This window comes from Aphanomyces astaci, assembly GCF_000520075.1.
Source record: "Aphanomyces astaci strain APO3 unplaced genomic scaffold supercont1.19, whole genome shotgun sequence".
Taxonomy (NCBI): Eukaryota; Oomycota; class Saprolegniomycetes; order Saprolegniales; family Verrucalvaceae; genus Aphanomyces; species Aphanomyces astaci.
In genome coordinates, this window is record NW_009798282.1 from 142,255 (window position 1) to 167,902 (window position 25,648).

Genomic DNA, 25,648 nt, shown 5'->3' on the forward strand with positions numbered 1-25,648 from the left:
ACCTTTGATTTCACTTGGACCGGATAATCCATTATCCGGCATAGTCCATCTGATTGTCTGATTGGCTCATATGTTTCTTGCCAGTTTCACTCGAAGAGTATATGGCGGCCCCGTTCACCGCCGATCCCGCAGCCGCCGCCAAGTATGCGTTCTTCAGCTGCGCGGCTGGCGTCGTGGCTGTCGCCTCCGCGTACGAGAAGGCGTCGTTGTTATCCTTTTCCCCCGACGTCCTCTTGCAGCACCTCCTCGCGTCCAAATGGAGCCTCCTCGTGCTCCTCAACGTGTTTGGGCTCGTGTTAGTGCGACTGTTCCAAGCCATCGTTCACCGCACACTTGGCTCCCTCGCTCCCAACGAGTGGAAATATGTCCGCGAATCCGCCTTCTCCTTTGTTCTGCTTCGCTGCATCTTACTCTTCAACGCCATCGACTGGACCGTCCTCGACAGCCGGCCTCTGCTGCACCTCGTGCTGTGGATGGCGCTGCTCACCATCGTCCACACCCTCTTTACAGCCCTCCGTCGTCGCCTTGACACGGTAATCCACATCCATGCTTGCTTCCTCTCATGTGTGTTTGCGTGTAGATCGGCGCGACGTCGTTGCAGATAGTGCGCACAACTCTCCTCGTCCTTCTCGTGAGTCTGGGACTCACAGCTCGACTCTCGCTGTACGTGTTTTCGTTTCCAAGCGTCCTGTGCATCATTGCATTATCGGAATGCGCGCTGTTGTCTGTCCAATGGCTCCAACTTGGACTGCAACTCTTCCTCGCGCACACGGCCAATCGCAGCCACGACGCCATCACGGCCGCCGCCATCGCTTCCGACGAGCGCAAAGCGTCCTTGGCAACGGTGTCGCATATGGCGTTGGACGTGGTTTCGCTCGTCGCCACCAGCTGCCAGTACGCTTGGCTACGCACGCTGGACAGCGACACGATGTTCCGGGTGTCGTTCTTAGACTTTGTGCTGATGTTGCACGCCAGACAAGCGGTCACGGGCATTCAAAGGCAGTACCATCAATGGGCTCGGCTACATCAAATCCTCGCTGCTTGCGACTCAACGTACGAGTGTGTGCGCAAGTTGCTCGAGAACGACAAACATTCTGACCAATCTCATGGACGTAGCTTTGCGACTGTATTACATTCGACTGACGCCGACGTGCACTGCGTGATCTGCCTCCATCGCTTGACCTTGGCCATGCAGTTGCCTTGTGGCCACACATTCCACCGGCATTGTCTGCGACAGTGTTTGCAGGTTGGTTGGGTCGTTGTTGCAATAGGGGCTGGCATATATATATTTATATATATATATAGTTTGGAGGATGGCAAAATATGATGAATATGCATATGGTGCATTGCACGCAGATTTGGACTGTTTGAATCATTTCGCCAAATAGCATGCGAATAATCCGTCCATTTGATACAATTTAAGCTTGTACAAACTATACAAAGATTAGTATATATATATATATATATATATATATATATATTGTGAATTCGCTATAAACTTCCTAAATTCGCGCGGTTTGTCTAATCAATATGGAATCACGCTGGAGTTCTGATTGGTTGGAATATATTTGTCCTTTCTGTAAGAGCCAATCAAATATATCCACTCGAAATTGGATGAGCCAATAGCGTCGATTCCATCGTGATTCGACAGAGTCGAGTCAATCGTTTGGATTGGCTGTAATTCACGAGAACGTGATGTTTTGATTGGCGTTCTTGAATCCATATTATTCGATATCCAGTTTCGAATATTGATTTGATACTAATGTATAACGTCATAGACCGTTCAAGCGTCGCCGCACAAGTGCGCCGTGTGCAGACATCCCATTGCAATCATTGCCAAAACGAGTTTTAGCGGGGACGACGACTCGCTGACTGACGCGCCATCGTCGTTTCTGTGGCCAGTACAAAGCCACCGCCACTCCCGCGCTAGTTGACCTGGTGCTGTACCCAACAAAACCCCGTACTGTGGTATCCAAGACGCCAAGTTTGTATGGGGAAACCCCCCCTCGAAACTCGTTCCAACCAAACTAGCGCGATCGATCAAATTGTTTTCAATCACGACAAAGCCACCGTTCGTTACATTGATACAAATATATATACTCGGAATAATTTATTATGAACGAATACTATTAACTGTGGATGCGTTGGAGCTGCAAACAATAGTAACGTTGTGTACGAACTCTAAATTGGGACAAAGTTCCCCTCACCGAATGTCCCCAAAGGGACAACCAAATTTCACATTATTGTCGGGGTAGTACATTCGTATTTCTTGCCCCGATGATTATAAGCTAAAGTTGATAGGGCGAAAGCAAAGGCCACCACACAGCCAGTTTTGTAGAGTATCGGGACCAGTTGATGACTACATATATATATACTGGGTTGTACTTTAATGCCGGTCGGTAGTAGTTATCTTAATTAGTCTGTGTGGTGATTTGTTGAACACAATACACAGTCTCGAGAGTTTTCTTTTTGAGATGATTTACATGTGCTTGCCGCTTTCGCCATGGTTTATTCGATGCATGGCGGCAAGTCCGCGGGTATAATATCGGGCGTACACTGCCAGCATCACAAATGCAGACATGAGCACGACACTACCGACTTCGACCTGCCCGATGCTGTGCACATACAGCATGGATGCTTGGTCCACTCCGCTTTCTTTTCCATGTGTAGGCATATGTTTGGTCTCGGATTCCGGCACGGAGTACTCTTGCTCAAGATACGCGACGACGGCGAGGTCGCTTGTGGCGTTATTGGGGGAGTAGCAGGTCGGACAATCCTAGCACACAAAAGGGGGTGAACCGACAGTGTATATAGATAGCATTGTATTGGGCGGTGTACGGCAGGCAATGGGAATTGCGAGTGTTTTGTACGAGCATTCACTGAATTGTGCATCGCATGTAGCCACAACGGCAGCTGCTGGTCGGGAGTTCCCGTCGCTCCGATCGCATTTAGCTTTGAGTCAGGGTTGGCCCCTGTGAAATGCATCACGCAAGTCTCGCAACCAAAGAAATTGGACACGAAGTCGCGGATTCCAAATGCGACAGCGATCGCGTCTTTGCGCGACAGAGCGTCCGACGACTGCGATACGGTTAAGCTATGGAATAGCGTCCAGAGACCACACGTGTAGGTAGTGCATAGCTCCATGTCTTGTCTGGAGAAGAGATCCCTGGGGTAGGTGGTGCCAAATACGTCCAGCTTCCATGTCGCGATCAAGTCCTTCCACTCGGCCAACGCCCACGACCGCTGGCTCTGCATTCGGTTCAGCAGCGTGGCCAATGCTTGGCGGTTCTGGGCTAATGGGAACCGAGCGATTAGCAGTTGTAGCCAGCGTTCGGCGGTGGCGTATTTAGTTCCGGCTAACACGGACGAGCCGAGAAACATGCCCGTCTCCAGTGACAGCGCGAGGGCGAGGCCGGCGTCCCGCAGGTGCGCGGCGCGGCGGTCGCGGCTCGATTGTTTGGTCTAGCCATGATGTTAGACGAGAGTGGATGGACAGGTTCGGGAGAGGACGGTATACCGCAATGTCAGGACGAAGATGCTTCTTCTTTGGCGGCGCGGTGCCGCCGTGGCCAATGTCCTTGTACAAGTCAAAATCGGGTAAATCCACGCCCGTGGTCTGGTTGTGCTCGGCGAACACTTCTTCCACCCACGTGACCACGCCATCGAACTTTTTGCCGTTGTGGCGGAACGGCATCGATAGTGGCTTACTCCCTTTGGCTGGCAAGTTAAACAGCCGTAACTGCGGGTACCCCATGACCTCGTACTCGGCGCACAGCTTGTCTTCTGTGGTGCAGTCCACGGCTCCATACTTGACTGTCGTCGAGTCGCTGTAATGGTCGGCCACGCCCTCGAAATGCGGCGCGAAATGCTTGCAATGCGGACACCACGGCGCGTAGAAATCGACGACCCACACCACGTCAGACATGAGGACGCCGGCGGTAAAGTTGTCCTTCGTGAACGATCGGACGTTCTGGGAGTTCTGGAAGAGAGGCGGCGAGTTGGCCCAGAACGCAGCCTCGCATGGGAGGAGGCCACTCACAAGCAGCAGAAGCAGCAGCGGGAGCACGGGCGCAACCATGGCGTGGGGTATTTATTATTCTCAGGTGAGCAAGAATTTTTACTTCGACGAGTGAGTTTACATCGTATTGAGTATAAGTTTATACAGGAAATACGTAAATAAGGCCTACTTGAAATCTTGCAATACGAAACATTTTAATCCAAATTATACGTAAAAGACAGGTATTTGGTTTTGAAGGCATAAAGACCAAGCATACGTGGCATCATTTATGAAAGTGTGATCCAGGAACCGAGGAAAGGATTGCAAAGCCTCGACAACACAACGATTCTATAACGTTAACGTTAGCTCACAGTCAATAGCAAGTACCAAAGCGCCGTACCTGTTAGTTGACTAAGTTGGCCGAGGTACAGTACTTTCCGAGCGTACATAATAAACAAGTGTTGATTTCCGAGTAAAATCTGACATATGATATAAATAATAAGAATACCTTTTATAGTAACCACTCACACATGGTACGACTGTAGGGGCTAGACTCATTGGCGGTAGCTTACCACTGGCGATGTGCATAACCCTGGAGAGTGAGCATTATATGTATCCATGGAGTAATGATTACAGGGCTACGGGGTATCGGGGTTCCGAGGTTGCAGGGCTTGTTTAAACTATTGAGTAGTTGAGGTGTTGCATTCTGAAACAAAACCAATCTATAGAGGAATATAATGTTTACACAAGTATCGTATATTGGAGGCAAATTTGACTAATTTCATCAACATTACAGCATAAGGTAATAAAGGTACTACTTTTTGGAGTGATCTATTTTATTCAATCAAATGAAATCTGGATTTCTATTGGGTAAACCTGCTCGGCCTACTCGGCTCATAATTGAGAGTTCACGTTACTTCAAGTAGTACAAAAGGCTGGTTGGTTTACTTCCAAAATTCGCATGGTTTGTCTAACCAATATCGTGGATCAATATTGATTCACGCTGGAGTTCTGATTGGTTGAATATACTTGTCCTTTCTGTATGAGCCAATCCAATCCACTCAAAATTGGATTAGCCAATAGGGTCAATTCGTGATTCGATTCGGCGGCGAGATTCGATGGAAATTTGTACCGAATCCACAATATTACTCGACCAATTTTTCACCAATCGGAATCTGAACCGTAACTTCTGTTGGCTTGTCCAGCTCTATCGTTATATTACAGCTAATTTTCCTAAGAAATATGAATATAAAAGTTGAAATAGCTGTCGAAAAGACAAGGCATTTTTTTGTAGTCTTTAGATGACTTGCACCATAACGTTATCAATAAATCGACCTCACGATTTGATTCCCCAAAAATATCTTACTGTTAATTCAGCCTATCAAACAGTACTTCCCTCTCTCCTCTCTTAGGCTGTATAGTCTCGGGCTCATCACACGTACTTCGTCTCGTGTTTCCATGACAACGCGTCAAGCATGTATACCAGAATTACTAACGGCTAGCTTACATTTGACGAAACCTGAGGTAACACAGGCACAATGAGCAGCCGGAAAGTTTTCAACGAGCAAAAGCAAGCGCTCGAAGTACATGTGCGTACGCGATTGCTCTCGATTAAGAATACGCTGTGGCGTACCTCCGCATTATCTGCCAAGATCTTAGTCATGACAGCAGCATCGACGTGGGCACATGCCCAGACGCATGAGGGGGGGGGTGGCACGTCTTTGTTTGTTGCAAGTGAGTCAATGTGACTTGAGCGACGACACTCGAATCTGTCGTTAGAGTATCCCCACCGGTGCGACAATGCCGGAGATTTTCCAACCAGTAACGTTACTGGGTTTTAACGATGGACTCTACCCCCTTGAAGACATGACTTTGCTGGTTTGACGAATTATGAAGTGAGTGTGCTAATGCTGTCCAACACAAGTCTAACTTCCGTTCCAAAGTGTATGGCGAGCTTGGCCCCACTTGGGGTATGTGAACCTTGGATTCAAAAAATAATAATCGTATTGCAACGTCCCCGACGAAGGTCCGGAGGTGATTCGAACGGAAGTTGCTGTGGATTTGCCCCTGAATCCCATTGCCTCATGTAAGCCGGGAACTCCACTCGATTGAATTGGACCTTGCAACGTACTGGAATCCACGCGTCGTTACGCGACGCTACGTCATGTGTGTATGGCTGTCGTCGTTGGATGTACTGTAGCGCGACAGATAATGCGACTTGGCTGTTTCAATCCCCAATGTGACTCTGATCGCAGCGACTACGATAGCAATGCACTGGATCGTCCAAAATGTACTCAGCCGAAAACAAACTTGGGAGTTGCTGTCGAACACGTATTGCAACTTATCCAAGCCCCGTGTGCGTGGTATGGACACTGGATGCCATGTTGGTGCAGCGTGGGAATGGGAGTATGTATATGTATGTGGGGATGCGGATTCTGAGTTAGTGCAGCGTGGGAATGGGAGTATATGTATTGTGGGGATGCGGATTCTGTATTGAACATCTACTTCTTCTTTTGCGATCGCTTGCCAGCACCCTTCTTTGGCGGACCACGGCCTTGTTGCTTGAGTGTGGCGTTCGTGTCCAGTCGATACTGGTTGACCTTTTGGTAGTACTCCGAGTACCCGCCCATGCCCAACACCAGCGGCTTGTTGAACCAAGACGCGACCTTGTCTCCCTTCAACTGCGCGCTGATGATCTTGTTCCCTGACTTGATGTTGTTCTGCGGCAGACGTTGAAAGATCTTACGGCTCAGGTCGGCCAACTGCTTGGTCGCGGCGGTCGTCGACATGGCGATAGGTGCTCCGTGGAAACAATCGTTTGGTTTGGGCCAGTCATGGCGGAGCCACCAATACTATATATGTCAGATGTATAAAATGCACTATCCAAGCAAACATAAGCTGTATATTGTATTATGTTTTCATTGACGCGTATCTTTTAGTTCTTGATTCAAATAAAAATAGTATAATTAGTGGATTAGCTATACCAACTAGCCCTTGGGATGGGCGAAGTCGGAAGACCATAGCTTCAAGGACGGAGGACATTTTCAAATATTTTTATTCGAGAATCATACAAAGCCAAAGTATAAATACGCACAGCTTTAAATAAAATGACGGTGAACCATCATTGTCTCGCGCTACATTTGCAAATTTGCTGCGCAATGTGCCATTCTTGTGTATGTAAGATCGGGCCGTCGATGCTCGCGTCGGACCTGTCCTGCCTGAAAGACGAAGCGCTCAAGGTTGTTGCCGCAGGTGCGGACTACCTTCACTTGGACGTCATGGACGGCCACTTCGTCCCTAACATCACGTGGGGTGCCCCCGTGATCAAGAGCTTGCGTCAGCACACGAACGCGTTCTTCGACGTGCACATGATGGTGTCAGAACCAGAGAAGTGGGTGGATGACATCAAGGATGCTGGTGGCGATCAGTTTACGTTCCACTTGGAATCGACGTCGAACCCCGAAGCGCTCATCCGACAAATCCGCGCCGCAGGTACGCCATCCCAGTCCACTTACTTGTTGCACTACCCGTCTGTGCATACATAGGGATGAAAGTCGGCGTGGCTTTGAAGCCTGGAACTGCCGTCGAAAGTGTGTTGCCGCTTGTGTCGCTGGTCGACATGGTACTCGTGATGACCGTAGAACCAGGCTTTGGTGGACAGAGCTTCATGGCCGACATGATGCCCAAGGTATCGTTTCTCCGCGAACGCTTCCCCACCCTGGACATTGAGGTCGATGGCGGCCTCGGTCCTTCCACCATTGATGCTGCTGCGAAAGCTGGAGCGAATATGATCGTAGCTGGAAGTTCAGTCTTTAAAGCCGCCCTTCCAGCCGACGTCATAACACTCTTGCGGCGCAGTGTAGAAGTCCATGGCAATGGGAAAGCCTAGTACAGTAGTAATCTAGTAATACTACTACAGTCTGTAGTATTCAAGTAGTATCCCTGGTTTTCATTGTTTTCTATTTCACATATTTCCAAATATGAAGTAAACTATTTCCCAAAATACTACACGAAATCAAATCTGATTTCAGAGTCAACAAGATGATGTTGCATCGTGCGGTCCGTCGACATGCAACGACGCTGGCAGCCAGGAAGACACCAGTCAAAGTGTTTGCGCCGCATTGGGGAAGCGCCCATCTGTCTCCAGATGACTTCATTGCGCGAGTGACAAGCGCTGGCTTTGACGGCATTGAGATGTCGTTGCCTTTGGACACACAGGAGCGAGACGGGTGGACTCGGCGTATTCGCGATGCTGGGCTTGACCTGATTGCCCAGCAGTGGGAGACAGCTATGGTGCCCAACTTTCACGAACACAAAGCGGCACTGGAAGTGTACCTTCGCAACGCCGCCGCGGCTTCCCCGTTGTTTATCAACACCCACACGGGCAAGGATTTCTACTCGTTTGAGCAAAACAGTCAGCTTTTGGAACTTTCCGAGCAAATCGCTCAGGACACTGGTATAAAGTGAGTACCCCCTCAGTCGCATTCTCAAGGAGAGGTTTTCGTAGGCGTACGCATTGTGCATGAAATTCACCGCAGTCGGTTCAGTGGCCACCCCATGCTCGTGCTGCCATATTTGGACTCGTTTCCTGACCTAGAACTCAATGCCGACCTGTCACACTGGTGCGTGGCGTGCGAGTCGTTGCTCGACGACCAGAGCGAGTTGCTCCAGAACGTCATATTCCCCCGCGTTCGACACATCCATGCGCGGGTCGGCCACGCGGAAGGACCGCAAGTGACCGACTTTCGAGCACCTGAGCATGCAGATGCGTATGCGGCCCATCTCTCGTGGTGGGATACCATTGTCAAGGCAGGAAATACTACCACGATTACTCCCGAGTTTGGCCCGGCCCCGTATACGACCACTTTACCGTACACAAACCAAATCGTGAGCGATCCGTGGCACCTGAACGTGGCCATGTTGAACGTGTTGCAGTCTCGCTATGACCATGTCAACTAACTATCTACTAGTACTACTTAGTATTAATATTATTAATAATACATACTATTAATACTAGTAGTACAGTAATTAGTTAACACGACAGATCCATTTTGGTGGTTTCATGATCTATTCATTTATCCTGGCATCAAGCCATCATCTAAACCCATAGCATTCATTTATTCATCGACAACTTGGTCGTGGCTTCATTCACGAGGCTACATGTACCAGTATCTCTGTTGCTAGTGGAGGTGGGCTAAAAGTGCAGGACAATTGTACTCTACTACGTAGTAGTACTACATAGTAGTGAAGTTACTTTCAGAGTACTGTAGCGGTGCATTGCATCGACATTGCATAGTTCCAGTTATAAATGACAATTATCCGGAGCCCTTTCCGGATACTGGATCCAGCAATTGGTTGGTGTATAACCAGACCGATGTTTGCAAGCTATTTCGGGTGCGATTATGACAGCACACTGTGGATAAGTACCCGTGGCCAGCACCATGACCAAGCATGACTCGTCCGTCCAGCGCTTTAACGTGAAGAAGGTCAAGTTGCACAGGAAGAAGCGCACGGAAATGAAGAACCAGAAGAAGGTGTTTGTGAACGCCAAGGGCGACAAGAAGACTGTCGGAAAGCCACCCGCGTCCAAGAAAAAGGTGCGACGCGATACCAAGCGGGCCAAGAACAACGCCAAGTACGAACAGGACCGACTCGTGGCCAGCGGACTCGTGACCAAAGAGGACATTGAAAAGCTGCAGGCCGCGTCCAACGAAGCCGACGACATTGCCGAGTAAACAACAACCAACCTCTCGTCCGACCCCCGATTGCCTTCCGATTAACAACACATATATATATATTCTATCAATGTATCACCGCCACGGAGTCATCCAAGTTGATAACGAACGATATACTACCATTGAGGCAGACGAGGTGTGGTCAAGTACTGTACAGTACGTACGAACGCTAGTCAAAAGTACTACATGGGAATTCACAGTGCAAACACTCTCGTGCCCGTTCGAATTAGTATGTAATCTTGGTTGTGAAATCATGTTAGTTGAAGAGCATATTGCGTTCACCCAAACTTCAATGTCCTCTTGTCCAAGGTTGGTGAAATAGCAACAACTGAACTCGGGCATATGATTCATTTACTATTCACGGAATAATTTACTTAAATACTGGTAGTGCGCTCGGGTGATTCATCTTTGTGGCCTTCGTCGAAGGGCGGCTGCTATGGCTGGCCAAGCATCGTCCTGTGCTCTTAACGACATGGTCACGTCGGCGGCACTGGGGCCGTCGAACTCATCCCAAAACGGCAGGCCGCACGACGCCACCAACTCGGCCCTTCGTGGTGACAGCCTCGTGGATGGCGGAATCCGGTGGCGCGGTGGCTCATCCTCCCGCGGCCGCTTGGCATTCCGAGGTGGGGTACATGGAGGCGTCATTTCGATGTCGTCGGCAGCGATCGACCGGAAGCAGTCGTCGCCGTCAGCATCGGCGGTCACGGGGGTCGTGGCCAGTTGAAGGATGCGCCTACGTGCGACAAAAAGTAAGAACTAGCACCACGTCGTCGACAGGATACGCCAGGTATGTCCTACCGGGTCAGTGGGTGATGGCGGTGATTGGACACTTGGAGACGGGACACAAAGCCCGATGGTGTCGATGGCGGTAGCGACGATGGATGAATGAGGCTTGACTGCATGATGATTGACTTGCTGATTCCTTGGAGATTGCGTTTGTATGGACCCACGGCTCGTGAAATATCGTGTGTTCGTTTCAAGATCTCGCCTTCGATTTCGCAGGACGGACCCCTTCGATATTTTTGGCTGTGTGAAGTCAAACTCCAATAAATTGAAATTTCGAAACGTGCCGCACTTTACGGAATTTTCGAATTTGCAGAACTGTGAAATAGTTTGGATAATATGAATCAATTTACTCTGAGTAGTACTATTACCGGTATGGGGCAGCTGATAGATGTGATATTTGGTCACGATATTTATCCATATTGCACTGCAGCAGAACCAGGTTGAAGGTGCCGACGAACAGTGGGCTTCTCCATGTGTACCTACGCACCAAAGATGCAAAGTGCAGTTTGGGGAACATTGCATGCTATATATTTTCTGTATTTTTGGCTTATGCTAATTGGGTTATTTGGTTGGGACGCGACGGTTGCGACCGCACATTATGAGCACTGTACGGTATCAGGAAGTTTCAGGCTCGTGAAGGTCACTGTTGACCGTGTAATAATGCAAAACTGTGCAAAGGGTGTCACCACAGGTAAGCATCAAAATTTGCCTGGGACATCGCCGCCTATACTCAGTAAGCTTAGAACGTTATCTACTCGGAGTATAACGTATCGACTCTGCGAATGTGGAAGTGTGGTGCTGACAGTATTCGAAATGACAGCCAAATTTCTGAAAAACATTCGTCTTTATACCCATAATTCTAGAGCTATGCGGTGACCAACGTTTGATACCACGAGTCCTCCACGATAATACACGACATCGCAAAGAGTACCGGTACACCTCAGTGTTTGCAGCCCCTCCACCACCCCCCCCTTCCGATCTTTCCTGATAACGTTATCTAAAGTTCCCAGCGAAGAGTTTGGCCAACTATTACTACAGTATTTGTACGTACGTTCAACTCTAGTACGTAGTACTTGTAGTAATCAACCACAAATGTGCATTCAAAGAAAGTGTTTACCACGATTGAGACGATCGTTGGACCGTTGGACTGGGGCTATGTAGATACATATACCTATCCCTCTAGTACCAGTTTTGACGTATAACGCTATTAATAGTGAGTGATCGGTTTCGAACTACCAGTAGGACGCACGAGTGATGCCTTGTGCAAAGTGCAAGTACTACAGTACTGTACAACGTAGTATTACAGTGTCATAATAAGTCATATCCCTTCATGAAAGGCACCAATCTTGAATATAATGTGCAGTGTTGTCCAACATATGTAAGCTTCGTTGCTTTTTGTTTGCACATGAATAGATAGATTACACGTGTAAATATACGGGTCTTCAACACTCTATTTCAACTCGACACGATCTACTAGCCCGTGCAGCATGGCTTTCATTTCTTGGAGCACCGTGAGCACTTGCGGGATGCCGCGGACTGTTTCTTGTTGCTCCCCGTTGCTAAGCAAGTTGTCCGACAACGCCAGCTGATGCGTCGCATGTAGCACTCGGAATCTGGACGGCAAAAACGCCGTGGGTTTCCATCGCACCGCCACCACGTCGTGATTGACAAAGAAGAGCGCGACGTGCTGGAACCGCAAGTGCATCCGGTTGAGGACGTCCTCCAGCGGATACAATCCCACAAACAAGTGGTCAAACGGGTTCGCGTGCTTGAGGTTCTTGTAAAATGGGATGGCAAACCGGCCTTTTGACGACGGAAACACGAGCTTGTTGCCCAATGAAGTCAGGTGAAATACCACGTCGTAGTCGTCCATCACGTGCGCAAAGCACGCCTGCCACCCGTGGGGCGCCGCACCTACAAACAAGAAAAAACAAATATTATTTTTGAATTCCTACGATAATAAGACGACGGAATACATTAATTATACATTTGAACAAGTCCAACCCACACGTGTAATTAGCCGCATAGCCTATTTACAAGTAAAACAAAACCACCACTTGCATGAATGAACGTACATACAATAAAACCAAACTCCGCCGTATATATTTATATATATATGTGTGACTCTGGACGAACTTTACGTACAAAACTCCGTACAAAGAATTGATCGATAGAATCCAGGCACAAAGTAAACCATATTTTGGGTCAAAATACAATACTGTACCTTGCGCGAGCCAGTGGGTCCACTGCACCGAGGTGGCTTTAGCTAGTGCCACAAGGCGTTGCGCCAGCACTGGTTCATTCACGTCTCGGGTCCAAAACGATGGCTTTGAACCCTCGTATGAGGCGGCAATGTACAGGGCGGGGTGAGTACTGGGGCTCGTAGCGGACGCATCAAACAGTTTTTGCACTTGTCGGCGGTCATCTTCGGTCATATGCTGGTGCAAATCAACAATCAGGGGCTGCGAAGTCCAGTCAAAGCGGCCAACTAGATGCAGGACCCGAGTGAAGCCCGAAAGCACCGACTGCGGCGGCGCCGGCGTCAAGAAGACGGCCGCGACCAGCAATTCACAGCTTTCGAGGGGCATCACAGTCGTAGCCAGGTGCGCGTCGAGCCATTTCATCCACAGGCGCACCGTGGGGGCGTACGCAGCATGTTGTGTACTTAGCGCGTGAATCATGGGGGCATGGAGGGCGCCAATCTGCAGCGAGTTGATCTTTTCCCGACCAGTGACTACAATCACCAGTCGAAATGGAAACCCCCCCACGAGGATATCGAGTCCCGTCGAGTGCACTTGGCAAGTGCCTACTTTGGCCAGCGCGACAGCCAATTGCACGTAAAACCCAAGCTTGGCATTTGCGACACCATCCGGCGTGGATGGCCACGACGAAGTCGACTCGAACTGCAGCACCACAATGTACGGGTCGAGGGTGGTGGTGACAAACTTGGCGCCTTGGGGGGTGGAGGAGGGGGAGGGGGTACCGGCGAGGGGATGGGGGGTCGGGGGGGCGGCGGATGTGCGGCGCAGACCCGGGGCGAGTAACTGCAGATCCGAGACCTTTAATGGCAGCACCGACTCGTCAAGGGATCGAACGCTGCTCTGCAACGTGGCCCAAGCCCGGAGCAACGGCGCCACCGAGTACGCGTCGTCGTTCCATGTGTCGTTGGAGGATACAATTGCATCGCCATGTACACTCGACTGGTCAAAGTGAAACGGCAAGATCGTACGCACAATCTGCGACACGATCTGGGACGTTGGCACGTCGTCCCAGACGACTGCTTCGACGATTGAACCGTCTTTGAACCGCCTTAGCTCGGCTTTGGACTTCCAGAACGCGCGAAACGTGGCAGCGTCCGCCTTGTTATCGGCTTCTGGTCCCTTGTCCACGATACGATGGGCATTCTCGGGATTCAATCCGAGGCCTAGCACTACTTTGTGGATCGTTGGGGGGGATTCCGTCACAAGCCAAGAAGAGGAAGGAGTTGGGAGGATGCCGAGCGGGCGGACGCGATGGACGCGGTCGCCCAATGCCTTGGCGACGACATGTTGCACTTCTTGGGGCAACGCCAGGTCGGTCGTCGTTTGCAATCTGGACGAGGTACTACTAGTAGTACTAGTAGTGGAGACGGGAACCCAAATGTACTCGTCGTAGCGAGCCCAGAATGAATGACGTTGAAGAAACACTTGGTGGAACGCGTCGGCTGTAGCTTTGGGCAAGATTGAGATGGATTGCTGCGCTAGCCATTGAATCTCTAGCCACCCAGACTTGGACACGCGGCTGCACACGTTTACCCGACCACTTGGATCCAGGAATACCACATCAAATGCCTGTTGGAACGCCGATAGACCTGTCGGCGTCGGCACCACCACGACCCCATGGTCATTCTCGTCATGCTCTTCGTCTTGGCCGGGTTTGAGAGGGGGAAAGCTCAGCGGGGTAGCCGTCAAGTCGGTGGTGGCCACAAAGTGCAGCCAAATCTTGACCATGGCGTCGACGGGCGTCGAGTACGACAACTTACCTGATCGAATCAAGTACAGCATCAACATGGTTGCCTGGAATCCATTGACCGAGTCAGATGCGGCGGCGCTTGACGAGGGCTGGCGCTGCCGGAGCCACACCTTGACCAGAATACAAGCCTGGACAAACGACTCGGATTGCGCAGCCACGGCATGCAGCGCGCGAAAGTGGCTGAGCAACGCCATGTCCTCGAGCACGGCGTTGTTGTAGACGGGCGTCGCATCGAGTGGAGGATCATGGCGGAGGTTGCTCTTGCCAGGATGCAGTTTCGACGGGGGAAATTTGCACTGGAACGACAGCACGGGGATCAGCTGTACCACGACCTGTGTCTTCTTGATGGGGGCCAAGTGCAGACGCAAGATGGGCTTGGACGCGTCGCCCGCGAACGGAACCAACGACAGACGTGTCCACGGCGCTGGCTTGCAGGATTTGGACGAGGTAGTCGTGGCTGTCTGGAGGTGCGACGCAAGGACGCCTAGGTACAGGCTGCGCTTGTCGTGGTACCGGTAGTTGGTAAAGTCTTTCGGTACAAAGCATGCGTCGGGCAGCTGAATTGCTACGTCGATCGTTAGCGTGTGGTCGAGGAGGGTGCCGTGACGCAACGAGTAGCTTCCAACAACGTCAAGGCGCGCGGGAGGATGGAAGGGAAGCACGACTTGCTTGTGGTGGTGTCGCACGACCAGGCCTGGCAGGTTGAGTGCCTCCGACGTCACCTGCTGTGCTGGAATCGCGTCCATGGCCTCTTTGAGCGCGAACAACGTGGCGTTCACCGACGAGAACGCGGTGTAGTCGACCGTGACTTCCTCAAGCAATTGGTCCACCTGCAGCTTGATGAAGTTGGACTGGAACACACTGCTCTGGTCTGCGGCATGCAGCTGCCGCATCTCATCCGTCGTCGGAAGCGCATACTTGCTCATGGGAGATTGTTGCGATGTTGATGGAATGGATACTTTTGGCCTTCAACTCCGCCAACCATCTCCAAGACCTCTACAATATAATAACCTTTTAGAATGGATACTGTATACAATATGTTGAGGGGGGAACGGTCGTTCATTTGATTGGTCGAAATTCCACCAATCGGTATGCTAGAATCCCCGCGAGCGACCCCTTGGACCAAAGTTCAGTTCCAGTTGCACCATCCCATTTTTTGAATTCCGCCGTTACTGTCCGAAATGTCGACCTCTCCCGATGCCGTGGACGCGCCCATGTTCGTCGTGTCTTCTTGTCCGCCGCCAGACGATCTATGGATGGCCCAACAGACATCCACTTCCTCCACCACCACAGTTGTCACCACCCACCAGCCGCGGGTCCTCTTCTCTCGACTTACAGGCCAAGTCGTTGAACCGCTTCCATTCGCCGACACACTCGGCTCCCCCGACGACGTGTTGCGGTCCCTGGCCCAGTTCGACGACGCTTATGAGGCTTATGTACAATCCACCCATCCGCAGTCGTAAGCGCCGATGCTCCTTTCCGCGCCAACCCTACGTCCAACACGAATCAAATGCCACTCCTCCGCACGGTGTGACACCAACCAGCACCAGAAGACCACGTCTCGATGTACATGCGGGCCCTTGAACTGCATTTCGATCCCTCCCACACTACGACTGCTGCTCCTCCTATCTATTGTATAGTGTGCCATGACTAGTACATACAAATCACACCCCACTGTTCCCCAAACACATTGGAGTTCCATTGTCATTTATCTTGTTAACATCGCCGTTGCCGCTTCACCGGCATGTCGTTCGTTGGGGTGACCTCGGCCGTTACGTACGCAACGGGCACGCCTCGCTCTTGCCCGCCCAATACATACTTGACATCCACAGTCCCATCATCTACACAGCAACTAGCTTAGCCACGTCGATCATTCCATACATACATATCGACGTACTTGGATAGATGGCTTTGACGAACCCGGCGCCGCCCAACTTGTTTATGCCTGGATTCGTGCGAGCCGCTACTTGCACGACTTGGCCCACCGCAAAGGTAAAACAAGGCAGCTTTGTTGCTGCAGAAGTTGCAGAGTCTAGTTCAGTAGTCGTCGCCACGGCAGCCGTTGGTTTTGGCTCCTTTTTCACGAGTTGGAGTGTGGTTTGCACCATTTTCTTGCTGCTAGGGCTCGCGGTGGTGGGGGTCGGTGGATTTGCTCTTCCTCGTGGCTTTGTTAGTTTCGTGGCTACGGCTGGTTTCGCCTTGTGTTTCCCAGAGAGTTTCGGAGCAACGGGAGCCTTCTTTGTGGCTTTCACAGCCTTGGTCGTCGATTTAGCTGGCACTTGTTTAGCGTCCTCGCCGATCGCATCTACTTCTGGAGCAAGTGGCTGTGCAACCACTTTGGCTGCGGGGATGGCCAGTTGTTTAGCCACGGCAGCTCTCTTTCCCGTGCTTTTGCCCCTAGGAGCCACGGCAGCTCCCTTTCCCGTGCTTTTACCTCTAGAAGGGGTAGCAGCACCAGCAGCCAACGCCTTCGTTGTTTGGGCTCGTTTGGCTGACTTTCCATCAGCTGGTTCCTTGCCAGTTAAATCGATCGACGGTGACGGCGGCAGTGCCTTCATAGCTACGCGGCGCCGTGTTTTCAATGGGGTCGCGTCTGTGACCTCCGCTGCGGCAACTACCTCTGGAACCCCTTGCTTGACGATATGCGCGTCCAGAGGACCTGTCATCACCCCACCTCGTTTCTTCATGGGTACTAGCTTCTTGGGGCGGCCGCGCTTGGGTGGCGCGGTTGCTGATGGGGTTATAGCTTGTATTTTGCTTGTCAGTAGGGGGGCCTCTTCTCCGTCGCCATCTTCGCTAATACTTTGCGCGAATGTGTCGATATCTTCTGGTTCCACATATGACACCCTGGGTTTCTTTCGGGTGCTCACAACGACCCTGGCCGCTCGCTTCTTTCCTTGCACTTGGACGCGATCTTCGCCACCGCTGCTGTTACCATCGGACAAGTCTACATACATTCCAATCGACGCTTGAATCTCCACCCCCTCACTACTACTAGTAGTACTAGTAGTAGGACGTCCTACCCAAGTCGCCGTCGTCGCTTTGGCTGCTGGTGCTGCTATCCTCGTCGTCCACTTCTTCTTTGATGTCCTTGGCATACTTGAGTGGTTTCTTCCGTCGGCCTTCTTTCGAGTTGATGTCGTACTTGCGTGGTCGGCCAATGGTTTTGCCGCTGGCAACACGGGGTACTTCATACTCGTACGGCGCGATGCCCACCAACCCCGTGACCCCAGCCCACATCATTTGCGACCCATCAGGTGAAAACAGCACGCGATGGATGGCCAAGTTGCGGTCAGGGAACGTCCGCTTGCCGCTACCGGCGTTGGCTTTCCGCGCGATTTTCTCAAATGACACGCTCAGGTGTTGGGGGGATATGGTTTTCAGCTGGGCAAACAAAGTCGGGCAGCTTCGCTTGGTGCTAAGGCGATCGAGGCGGGTTTGAAGAATGGACCCACTTGCACACGCAGACAACATGACGGGAATGTTGCCGACTTTAGTCTACGAATATATATATATATACGAAAATGAACATATATATATATATATACAAGGGACGAGGAAGAACGATTGGATCATATGCGTATTGGACGACCAACACAACAAATGGAATCAAAAGAGAAACAAACGTGTGAAACAGATAGACTACTGCTACGTTGACATCAAAGATACCAACCACTGGAAATATTATATATATATATATATATATATATATATATATGGGGCTTCCTGATCAACTCTTCAAATCAATCAAAGGCACGGTATATATATATATATTATAGATAAAACGTACTTGCAAGTACGCACAAGACCACACAGGACTGTCCAAATGGGGATGTGCGAGCAATAGCCGCTGCATACCAGTCTACAAACACGTGAGCATTCGAAGTACTACTAGCCAACGGTTGCTAGTAATACTATCCACATAGTACTAACCAGGGGGTCCACTCCAAAGATCGAGCCTTGATCTGTCGATACAAAGATCGTAGTCGGGTTGAGCCACAATAAGGCCAAGCCAAATGTGAAGTTCACGAGGCGGTGGGCCCGGAGGCAGGCGCGGGGCTCCCGGATATCCCAGATACGAAGCGTCGTGTCCTGCATATCACAATCAAGTCGACATATACGGTATATATAGGACATGTCCATATGACTGTTAAGAAAACAAGTACGGCATACTATCCGTGGACGCTGTATGTAGTACATACATTTCCCATGGTGCAAAACAGGTGCGGATCGTGCGCACTCCATGCAATCTCCCGCACGGCGACCCATCCACAGCCCCAGTGATGCCGCGGTTGCTTGGATGTTGAATCAGCTACAGTTTTACAGGCATATATCATAGCCGATATGGAGTACACACAACAGATATCTCATAGCCGATATGGAGTACACACAACGGATATCTCATAGCCGATAGGGAGAAACGTACCGTCTTCGTACCGACGGTGCGGAGCTAGCGAGGACGGGGTTGTGACCAGATCATTGATGCTTGCTTCCAGGGCTTCCTGCACATTCCACATGTGTATCGCACCTGGATACATATAAGCAAGCCATGGGCAATGTTAGCCACTCCAATATCCAATGTTAGCTGGGTTCGCCACACGATAATAGTGTACGACAAAATACTAAAATAGTGTACGAGCGGCGGCACGACACCGTCTACTACTAGTACTACTACGACTCGAGCATTGTAGCGACACTGTGACGAAAACTGGTTTTGAAATGCATGCAGCAACTAGGGAGGGTAATCAATACAGTCTTACCGTCAACTCGACCAGTGAGAAACATGTACGGATGTGTGCGGGACCAAGAGATGGACAAAAGCGAGCTGTGTGGGTCTTGATATGTGCCCACCATCGAGTACGACTGGTCGTGGAGCATGCGATACAGGTGCAACGTACCATCTCCCAACGCCGCCGCCAGCACGCCCAGGCCTACGGAACGTGTGAGTACGCAGTGGATGTTCAACATCAGGATGGACTCGAACCGATGGTGGGGAGACAGGCAGAGACATGGGGAGCCCACTTGAGGCTCCACGCGAACGCGCCGTTGTGCGGGATCGACAGCACCAGCGAACTGCTGTGTTGCTTCGACTTGGCTGACACGGCCCAGATCTGCACCACGTTCCCACCGTCGTATCGTTCGTTGTACGAATGATTCGGCACGACTACGTCGCCGTTGGCTGAGGACACCGTAGGATGGGCGCTCAACGCGATGTACGACGTGGAAGGCGTCGAAGGAGGCTGGTACCAATCGACTGCCCACACTGGCCCACCTGCGTTCAAGTACACAACCTGTTGGGACCTCTTCGACGTCAACGGCGCGATGGAGATGGAGTGCTTGGACTTCTGCGTCTCCACATGCACGGCCACCGCATGCTTGAGCGCGTCCACTTGGTCAAACGCCATCGAATGTTGTGTCTCGCCAAACGGTCAACTCGGTTGCATCGGATTGGACCATAATCGAAATCAAGTTCGTTTTCATTGGTAGAAATAATATTCTGTGTTTAATATCCAATCGTTTGATTCAAACCCTCCGGGGTTTCGGGGTTCGGAGATATATTATTTATTTACTCCAGTCGATCAAACCCAAATTCATCGCAGTCGCCATCGTCGTAGTTGCAGGCGGCGTTGAAGCACGATAGTTGACACTCGTGGTCGCCAACTAAATGGGGGTAACATTGAGGGGCGCACGGACTCGCACACGAAGCTTGGAACGTCTTGATGTAGGCTTGACGAGTGGTCTCGTCGATGGTGTCGGGGACACGGGGGTCGTCAAGGGGGTTATCACACAAGAGCAGTGTGCGACGCTGGTCGTTGAGCAAATCCCACGGCGCTTTCGTGAACTCGTTCCCCGACACGTCGACGATACTGAGCTTTGGCATGTGTTGCAACCGAGTTGGCAACGTCGTCAACGCATTGTGATACAGAAACAGCTTGTTCACGTCCATGCTTTGTAGGACGTCCGATGACAGCTTCGAGAGGCTGACATTGGTCAAGCATAGCCGTGTGACCGATATCCATGACGCTGGAAGCTCGAACGCGTCGCGTAGTGGGAGGTTGGACACAGTCATAGAGGTCAACGTAGATGGGAGGTTTTCGAGCAAAATCGACGGGAGCGTCCGTAGCGGCATGTATCGAAATGCCACAACGTTTACTACTGGGGGCAGAGACGCTTGGTCTGTCCACGACGTCGTGTTGGTGAACTTGACGCCAAAATAATACAAAGCCGGGAATTGATGCAGCGTCGCATTGCGGACGCCACGTGGAAGGTCGCAGCGGCTGATAAGGATTGCAAACAAGATCTGTCCGAGGAGGCTGGCGTCCAGCGCCTTGTCCACGTCGTCGACGTGTAGTGTCGCGCAGTTCACATGCGCGTAGAGGCACTGGCATGTCGTGTCCCATAGAGGAGTAGTGAACGATTGGCAAGTGGTCGGGCACGGCTGGCGGTACCATGTCGTGTGAGCAAGCGACACCAACAACACGGCGCCCCAGAGTGAACTGCCCACAATGTACAGTCTAACGTATAGGTTCAATCGGAAAAAGGCCAGGAGGGGTCGGGGGGGTTGCATCGAGGGCTGCTTCGTAAGCGGGCTACCGCGTCTTTGGGCTTTGGAGGCAATGCGCAGCGAATGCACGAGCCTCCACAGCGATAGAATCGAGCCCAATTGAATCCCGCATTTCGCAACCCAATCACCCACGGACGTGACCAGGTTGTACCGGGCGTACTTGACCCCCCGCACGAGAAAGATTGGGTTTCTACCAAGGTTTGGGTCCAGCCACACGTACCTCGCGAGGGGAATGATCATCCCAAAGATATGCACGACGCTGGACGTGACAAAGCTGCACATGCTGGACGTCCAGTTAACCATGACGATCTTGGTGGCCGTGTGCCGCGTGGCAAAGAACATCGGCGTGACCATCGCATGAAGGGCTACAAACCCCACGTACGTGGCCACGATGGCGTGGTTTACCAGCTGCTTCGAAATCGCAAACGCTTCGTAGCTCTGGCAGGTCAGTTCGATCACGTTGTACAAGATCATAAACCCGTCGCTACCAAGCCAACGAAAGAGTGTGGCCCTAGTTAGTCGAGACGAAGTTATCACGTCGGGGCTGCTGCGAGATGTTTGCCGAGGATGACGACAGTGCTGCACAAGTAGCGTCATGTGCAGCCCGGCCAGCACCGAGTACGCGACTGTGGTGCTCGGTATGGCGATCACGCGGGTCGCGAGTTTCTCGGCCGCGTCCATATTACAAATGATGGCTATCTGGGCGATCAAATACAGGGCTGACACGATGTGTTTGATCACGACGAAGGAAAAGATGCAGCGCCGCAGCCACGGCCGACTGGTGATGCTCACGGAGGAGGGCTCGGCATGCGCAGCGTCCAGCGGCGCCACGCCCATTTGCATGAGGTTGGGGACAGTTGGGAATACGAGAATGGTTGGTTGGGTTATATAAATAGCCTTGTCAACACATTATGTGTGGAGAGTCTACCCCTGCAACCTATAGACGAGGTGGACCAACCTACATACAGGATTGGTATCAATTTATTTATAGCGAAGTCACGGTTGATGCAGCTGACTGTCTGGCGACGAAGTCGACCATACGATGATGAATGATGACGCGATGTAAGCTCACTTATCACTAGAGGACCAGTGTGCTCTAGTGATAAGTGAGCTTACATCGCGTGTGCCGTGGAAGCCAGTGATGTTGGTGGATAAGCTACATGAGAGGGTAGGAATCTGGAGACAGATCGCGGGTCGGGAGCCACGTCGCACCGTGTGGCCAAATGGGCTACGTTTGGATACTTCGTGGATTGACATCACATGCCGAAGTGGGGGGAAAATCCGTCGGACTTGAGACTGGTGGTTTGGGCCGCTTTGCAGGCAGAGGCACCTGCTTGTGATTCTGACTGGAGGCATACGCCAAGCCAAGGTCGCGTCGTTGAATAACGTCGAAACACGGAGCTACATAGTGGCGTCGACTTTGTCGTGAGAAGCCACGTTCGTGTCCAACAGGCTTCTAGACTTGCGTCATGGATATACACATCAACTTCGGTGTCGCATAAAATCCATGGTTGTCTGTATGTGACACTGCAAAAACGCCACACACGTTTTCTGAATTTCCGACAGCTTCATGTCAAATTTCAAGCAACCTGGAACAGATCCACACACATCACCTCGAAAGAGTAGCCCCCACAGCTCTAGCCCACGTCGAGCGACGCGTGGCAGCGCTACGACTCCACCACCGTCCAGGCATCGAGCGCAAGTTCCAACCAGCACTGACACGCGGTCCGTCCTAGGTCGTGATATCGCTCTGAGATTGGCCACGCCGAGTGAGTCGCTGTTGCATCAAATGCCGCTCAGTCGCTCGCTTTTCCGCACGACGAAGTGCGCGTCAGACCACAAATCGTTTTGCAATCTTTATTTGATCCACGACTTAACTCCCGCCGTTTGCAAGCTGGGTGCAGTCCGCTGATCAAAACGCATGGACATGGCGCCAAGATTGCTGCTAGAATAGTTCAGTGACGCTTCGGCCGACATGGATATCTAGTGTCAACTACGTGCCTAGCGTCGCCTTAAATCGCCGCGTCTAGGTTCGTTTGTTGGAAGGGGGTTCATCCCGCCTCAACTCTGCCGACTTACATGTACGTCCTTGATGGTTGCATAACGCAAGAAAAAAACTGGCCAAGAAGAACAACTACGTGCATGAGTTTGCGTCCAGAACATCGTTCGCTCGATAGTGCTGAATGGCCTCCGTGGATCGCCCGACAAAGGTCGACTTCCGTCTATATATTGGACGGATGAGTTCGGCATCTATAAACTTGAGATTTACGAGAGCTAGGCAAGTCAGGTCTCATATTTGTGACCCCCATGCCATCGCGGACCGGGCGGGAACACATCCCTGCGATGTACGAACCGTCTATTGCTCGAACTGGCAATGGTGCCCCCTCGTTTCGTATGAACGATGCAAAACAACAGCCTCAGTGGTCGTGTTGGGATGGAGTAAGAGCAGCGACTTCCCTTCTTCATCAAGACAACCTAACAGCCTCAGTGGTCGTGTTGAGATGGAGTAAGAGCAGCGACTTCCCTTCTTCATCAAGACAACCTTACCAGGAAGGATGCAGTCTCATCTCGCATGAATCCAATGATTGAGTTGAAAGTCGAGTTGACATGGTGCATCGTCAAATACAGTATCCTTCGGAAACCCCGCCCATGTCAACACACCTGCCACCAGATGGGGCAATGGAGGTCGGCTTCAAATGCCCCTGGTCAACCTATGTATTCAGCTCTAGCAGACGCTTCACCAGGTGGACAAGGCACCGCCATGACGACGACCTTCGAGTGAACCCCCCCTTTCACAAGTGGATTGAACAAGAGCATGAGTATTATTGTTATGAACGCATACGCCTGTTGAAGAGCTGATAATTATTGGTGCCGTTTTTGCAAGCGTTAAACTTCACTGAGCCGAAATCAACATTCAGTGGTAGGCCCAGTGAGCAGGGACCTTTGTGTGTGTTTGCACTCTGTAACGTTATTAATACTGGTACAGTAACGTTACTATTAATAGTAGAAACGTATTACCCCGGAGTACTACTACTGTAGTAGTAGCTGTTAACTATATACCCGGATACAATTCTGCGACATACCCCAAGTCCGTGACAGCCGACGGCTGCTTGGAGCTCCACAGTTTGCGACGGTTGCGATGGCTCATGGTGCTTTTGCAAGCGGGGAGGGTCCTCGGGGTCACACAATCGACGTCAGTGGACACCATCGACGACGACGATGACGACGATGCAGTTAAAGGTTCGGTAGACGATATCACCGACACATTGCGCTTTCGCATGCCAAGCAAACACGCGAGGCATCGGGGGGACGTGACCGACAGGTCGCTGCAGGCCTGGCACACGACATGGGAGCACGCAACACACACGACTAAGTCGCGTTTGCCCATGGATGGCCTCACCCGACACATTGCACACCGACGTGCGTTGTTAATGACCTTGGGGGGCTCTCTGGATATCGTTGCGGACGACGGTGCTGACGAAGCGCGATGGCCTACCAAGGTCAAAGGCGCGACGAGCTTGGACGCTAGCCGAGCCGCTACCCAGGATGACACGTTACCGCTCCAGTCGACGTCCATCACCGTGAACTGCGTGAGGGTGTGAGGCGTGACTTGCACGAGCACGGAGCCCCAGCTGTTGACAGTGGCTCGAATACATGCGGTGACAGGGGCCGCCACGGCCGCCAGGGACGTGCGGTACCATGCATAGCATTGCCGACCCTTGGAGTCAACATACGAGCGCTGCACTTGACTAAACACTGCGTCCCGATCTCGAACGAATGGAATAGGCGACTTGAGAACACTGTGCTGCACAGAGATCGAGGGGGACAGCGTGCAGAGGAGCGTTGTGTGTTCAGTACAAACATGGACGGCATCGTTGTAGTTGGCAGTCAGGGAGTCCAATGTACCGATCATGGGGGCGTGGTGGATTGCAAAGCTCGATGTGGGCGTGGGCTGGGCGGATGACGAGTACTTTTTCTTATCCTGGTCGACATACACTTGTGAAAATGATACCAGATCATCAAATCCCTTCGTCGCTTTGGCGATGGCGTAGGCCGTGTCGGACGCAGTAAGGACAACCATGCTCGATCGATCCAAGTCAAATTCAAAAGTGAGACTTCACAGTAGGGTACTGTACAACGTCAGTACCACAGTAGTACTATTTTGGCCTTGCGTGTATGTTTTCCCCAGTATGTCCCATTTTCGATGACCGGCATTTCGGGGTTTCGGGATAAGGGCGTCGTAGATTGAAGAAACTAGACTGAGCGTAAGGACAATATATACGATGTAGTAAAGCGCTCACATGTCATTACTCTAGTTTCATACGTCGGTGGTGGTGGTAAATATGCCCTGGCACTGAACGATTGTCAACGTGACACCAGTAGCATGTCAAGCTGCATATTCGGAAATGGGTTGTTTAGCCCAGTATTTCCCATCCCGCAATCTGAGAATAGACTGGCTCATAAACTGCATCTTGGCCACCACCAAATTGGTTATAAATTGCATGGCATATCGTACATTACCGGTATATAAGAAGGTGTATCCGTGCAGTC

General features: G+C 51.3%; 12 protein-coding genes across 16 annotated transcripts; 5 read left to right on the forward strand and 7 right to left on the reverse strand.

Annotated features, from left to right (window-relative positions):
• Positions 1 to 101: 101 nt before the first annotated feature.
• Positions 102 to 2,139, forward strand: H257_08480 (hypothetical protein; the record flags this gene model as incomplete). Of its 3 annotated transcripts, XM_009834358.1 has the most annotated exons (4): positions 102 to 533; positions 581 to 1,053; positions 1,117 to 1,246; positions 1,779 to 2,139. In XM_009834358.1, the coding sequence occupies 4 exons, from the start codon at positions 102 to 104 to the stop codon at positions 1,932 to 1,934; spliced, it is 1,191 nt and encodes a 396-aa protein (XP_009832660.1). In that variant the 3' UTR covers positions 1,935 to 2,139. The 3 variants fall into 3 exon arrangements, with proteins under 3 accessions (XP_009832660.1, XP_009832659.1, XP_009832661.1); XM_009834357.1 differs by having other exon boundaries at positions 581 to 1,246; XM_009834359.1 differs by lacking the exon at positions 1,779 to 2,139 and having other exon boundaries at positions 1,117 to 1,383.
• Positions 2,140 to 2,395: 256 nt separating this feature from the next.
• H257_08481 lies at positions 2,396 to 4,101 on the reverse strand. Of its 2 annotated transcripts, XM_009834360.1 has the most exons (3): positions 3,518 to 4,101; positions 2,839 to 3,462; positions 2,396 to 2,776 (listed from the first exon to the last, which is right to left on the reverse strand). In XM_009834360.1, exons 1-3 carry the CDS (start codon positions 4,076 to 4,078, stop codon positions 2,480 to 2,482), a joined length of 1,482 nt encoding a protein of 493 aa, XP_009832662.1. In that variant the 5' UTR covers positions 4,079 to 4,101; the 3' UTR covers positions 2,396 to 2,479. The 2 variants fall into 2 exon arrangements, with proteins under 2 accessions (XP_009832662.1, XP_009832663.1); XM_009834361.1 differs by having other exon boundaries at positions 2,396 to 3,462.
• A 2,323-nt stretch (positions 4,102 to 6,424) lies between these two features.
• Positions 6,425 to 6,819, reverse strand: H257_08482 (hypothetical protein). Its single transcript, XM_009834362.1, has one exon. It carries the CDS (start codon positions 6,784 to 6,786, stop codon positions 6,499 to 6,501), a length of 288 nt encoding a protein of 95 aa, XP_009832664.1. The 5' UTR covers positions 6,787 to 6,819; the 3' UTR covers positions 6,425 to 6,498.
• A 328-nt stretch (positions 6,820 to 7,147) lies between these two features.
• Positions 7,148 to 7,942, forward strand: H257_08483 (ribulose-phosphate 3-epimerase). Its single transcript, XM_009834363.1, has 2 exons — positions 7,148 to 7,489; positions 7,543 to 7,942. The coding sequence occupies exons 1-2, from the start codon at positions 7,156 to 7,158 to the stop codon at positions 7,884 to 7,886; spliced, it is 678 nt and encodes a 225-aa protein (XP_009832665.1). The 5' UTR covers positions 7,148 to 7,155; the 3' UTR covers positions 7,887 to 7,942.
• A 64-nt stretch (positions 7,943 to 8,006) lies between these two features.
• H257_08484 (hypothetical protein) lies at positions 8,007 to 9,014 on the forward strand. Its single transcript, XM_009834364.1, has 2 exons — positions 8,007 to 8,453; positions 8,505 to 9,014. Exons 1-2 carry the CDS (start codon positions 8,039 to 8,041, stop codon positions 8,954 to 8,956), a joined length of 867 nt encoding a protein of 288 aa, XP_009832666.1. The 5' UTR covers positions 8,007 to 8,038; the 3' UTR covers positions 8,957 to 9,014.
• A 363-nt stretch (positions 9,015 to 9,377) lies between these two features.
• Positions 9,378 to 9,821, forward strand: H257_08485 (hypothetical protein). The gene has a single exon (XM_009834365.1). The coding sequence runs from the start codon at positions 9,439 to 9,441 to the stop codon at positions 9,730 to 9,732; it is 294 nt and encodes a 97-aa protein (XP_009832667.1). The 5' UTR covers positions 9,378 to 9,438; the 3' UTR covers positions 9,733 to 9,821.
• A 245-nt stretch (positions 9,822 to 10,066) lies between these two features.
• Positions 10,067 to 10,758, reverse strand: H257_08486 (hypothetical protein). Its single transcript, XM_009834366.1, has 2 exons — positions 10,534 to 10,758; positions 10,067 to 10,468 (listed from the first exon to the last, which is right to left on the reverse strand). Exons 1-2 carry the CDS (start codon positions 10,635 to 10,637, stop codon positions 10,135 to 10,137), a joined length of 438 nt encoding a protein of 145 aa, XP_009832668.1. The 5' UTR covers positions 10,638 to 10,758; the 3' UTR covers positions 10,067 to 10,134.
• A 1,155-nt stretch (positions 10,759 to 11,913) lies between these two features.
• H257_08487 (hypothetical protein) lies at positions 11,914 to 15,481 on the reverse strand. The gene is made up of 2 exons (XM_009834367.1): positions 12,746 to 15,481; positions 11,914 to 12,435 (listed from the first exon to the last, which is right to left on the reverse strand). The coding sequence occupies exons 1-2, from the start codon at positions 15,456 to 15,458 to the stop codon at positions 11,972 to 11,974; spliced, it is 3,177 nt and encodes a 1,058-aa protein (XP_009832669.1). The 5' UTR covers positions 15,459 to 15,481; the 3' UTR covers positions 11,914 to 11,971.
• A 232-nt stretch (positions 15,482 to 15,713) lies between these two features.
• Positions 15,714 to 16,066, forward strand: H257_08488 (hypothetical protein; the record flags this gene model as incomplete). Its single annotated transcript, XM_009834368.1, has 2 exons — positions 15,714 to 15,943; positions 15,997 to 16,066. The coding sequence occupies 2 exons, from the start codon at positions 15,714 to 15,716 to the stop codon at positions 16,064 to 16,066; spliced, it is 300 nt and encodes a 99-aa protein (XP_009832670.1).
• Positions 16,067 to 16,202: 136 nt separating this feature from the next.
• On the reverse strand, positions 16,203 to 19,954 carry H257_08489. 2 transcript variants are annotated; one of them, XM_009834369.1, is made up of 9 exons: positions 19,517 to 19,954; positions 19,293 to 19,463; positions 18,959 to 19,060; positions 18,735 to 18,844; positions 18,466 to 18,624; positions 18,323 to 18,394; positions 17,556 to 18,030; positions 16,430 to 17,479; positions 16,203 to 16,373 (listed from the first exon to the last, which is right to left on the reverse strand). In XM_009834369.1, exons 1-9 carry the CDS (start codon positions 19,935 to 19,937, stop codon positions 16,249 to 16,251), a joined length of 2,685 nt encoding a protein of 894 aa, XP_009832671.1. In that variant the 5' UTR covers positions 19,938 to 19,954; the 3' UTR covers positions 16,203 to 16,248. The 2 variants fall into 2 exon arrangements, with proteins under 2 accessions (XP_009832671.1, XP_009832672.1); XM_009834370.1 differs by lacking the exons at positions 18,959 to 19,060; positions 19,293 to 19,463; positions 19,517 to 19,954 and having other exon boundaries at positions 18,735 to 18,887.
• A 107-nt stretch (positions 19,955 to 20,061) lies between these two features.
• On the reverse strand, positions 20,062 to 21,940 carry H257_08490 (hypothetical protein; the record flags this gene model as incomplete). Its single annotated transcript, XM_009834371.1, has 1 exon — positions 20,062 to 21,940. One exon carries the CDS (start codon positions 21,938 to 21,940, stop codon positions 20,099 to 20,101), a length of 1,842 nt encoding a protein of 613 aa, XP_009832673.1. The 3' UTR covers positions 20,062 to 20,098.
• A 1,809-nt stretch (positions 21,941 to 23,749) lies between these two features.
• On the reverse strand, positions 23,750 to 25,178 carry H257_08491 (hypothetical protein; the record flags this gene model as incomplete). Its single annotated transcript, XM_009834372.1, has 2 exons — positions 23,750 to 23,799; positions 24,158 to 25,178. 2 exons carry the CDS (start codon positions 25,176 to 25,178, stop codon positions 23,750 to 23,752), a joined length of 1,071 nt encoding a protein of 356 aa, XP_009832674.1.
• Positions 25,179 to 25,648: the final 470 nt, after the last annotated feature.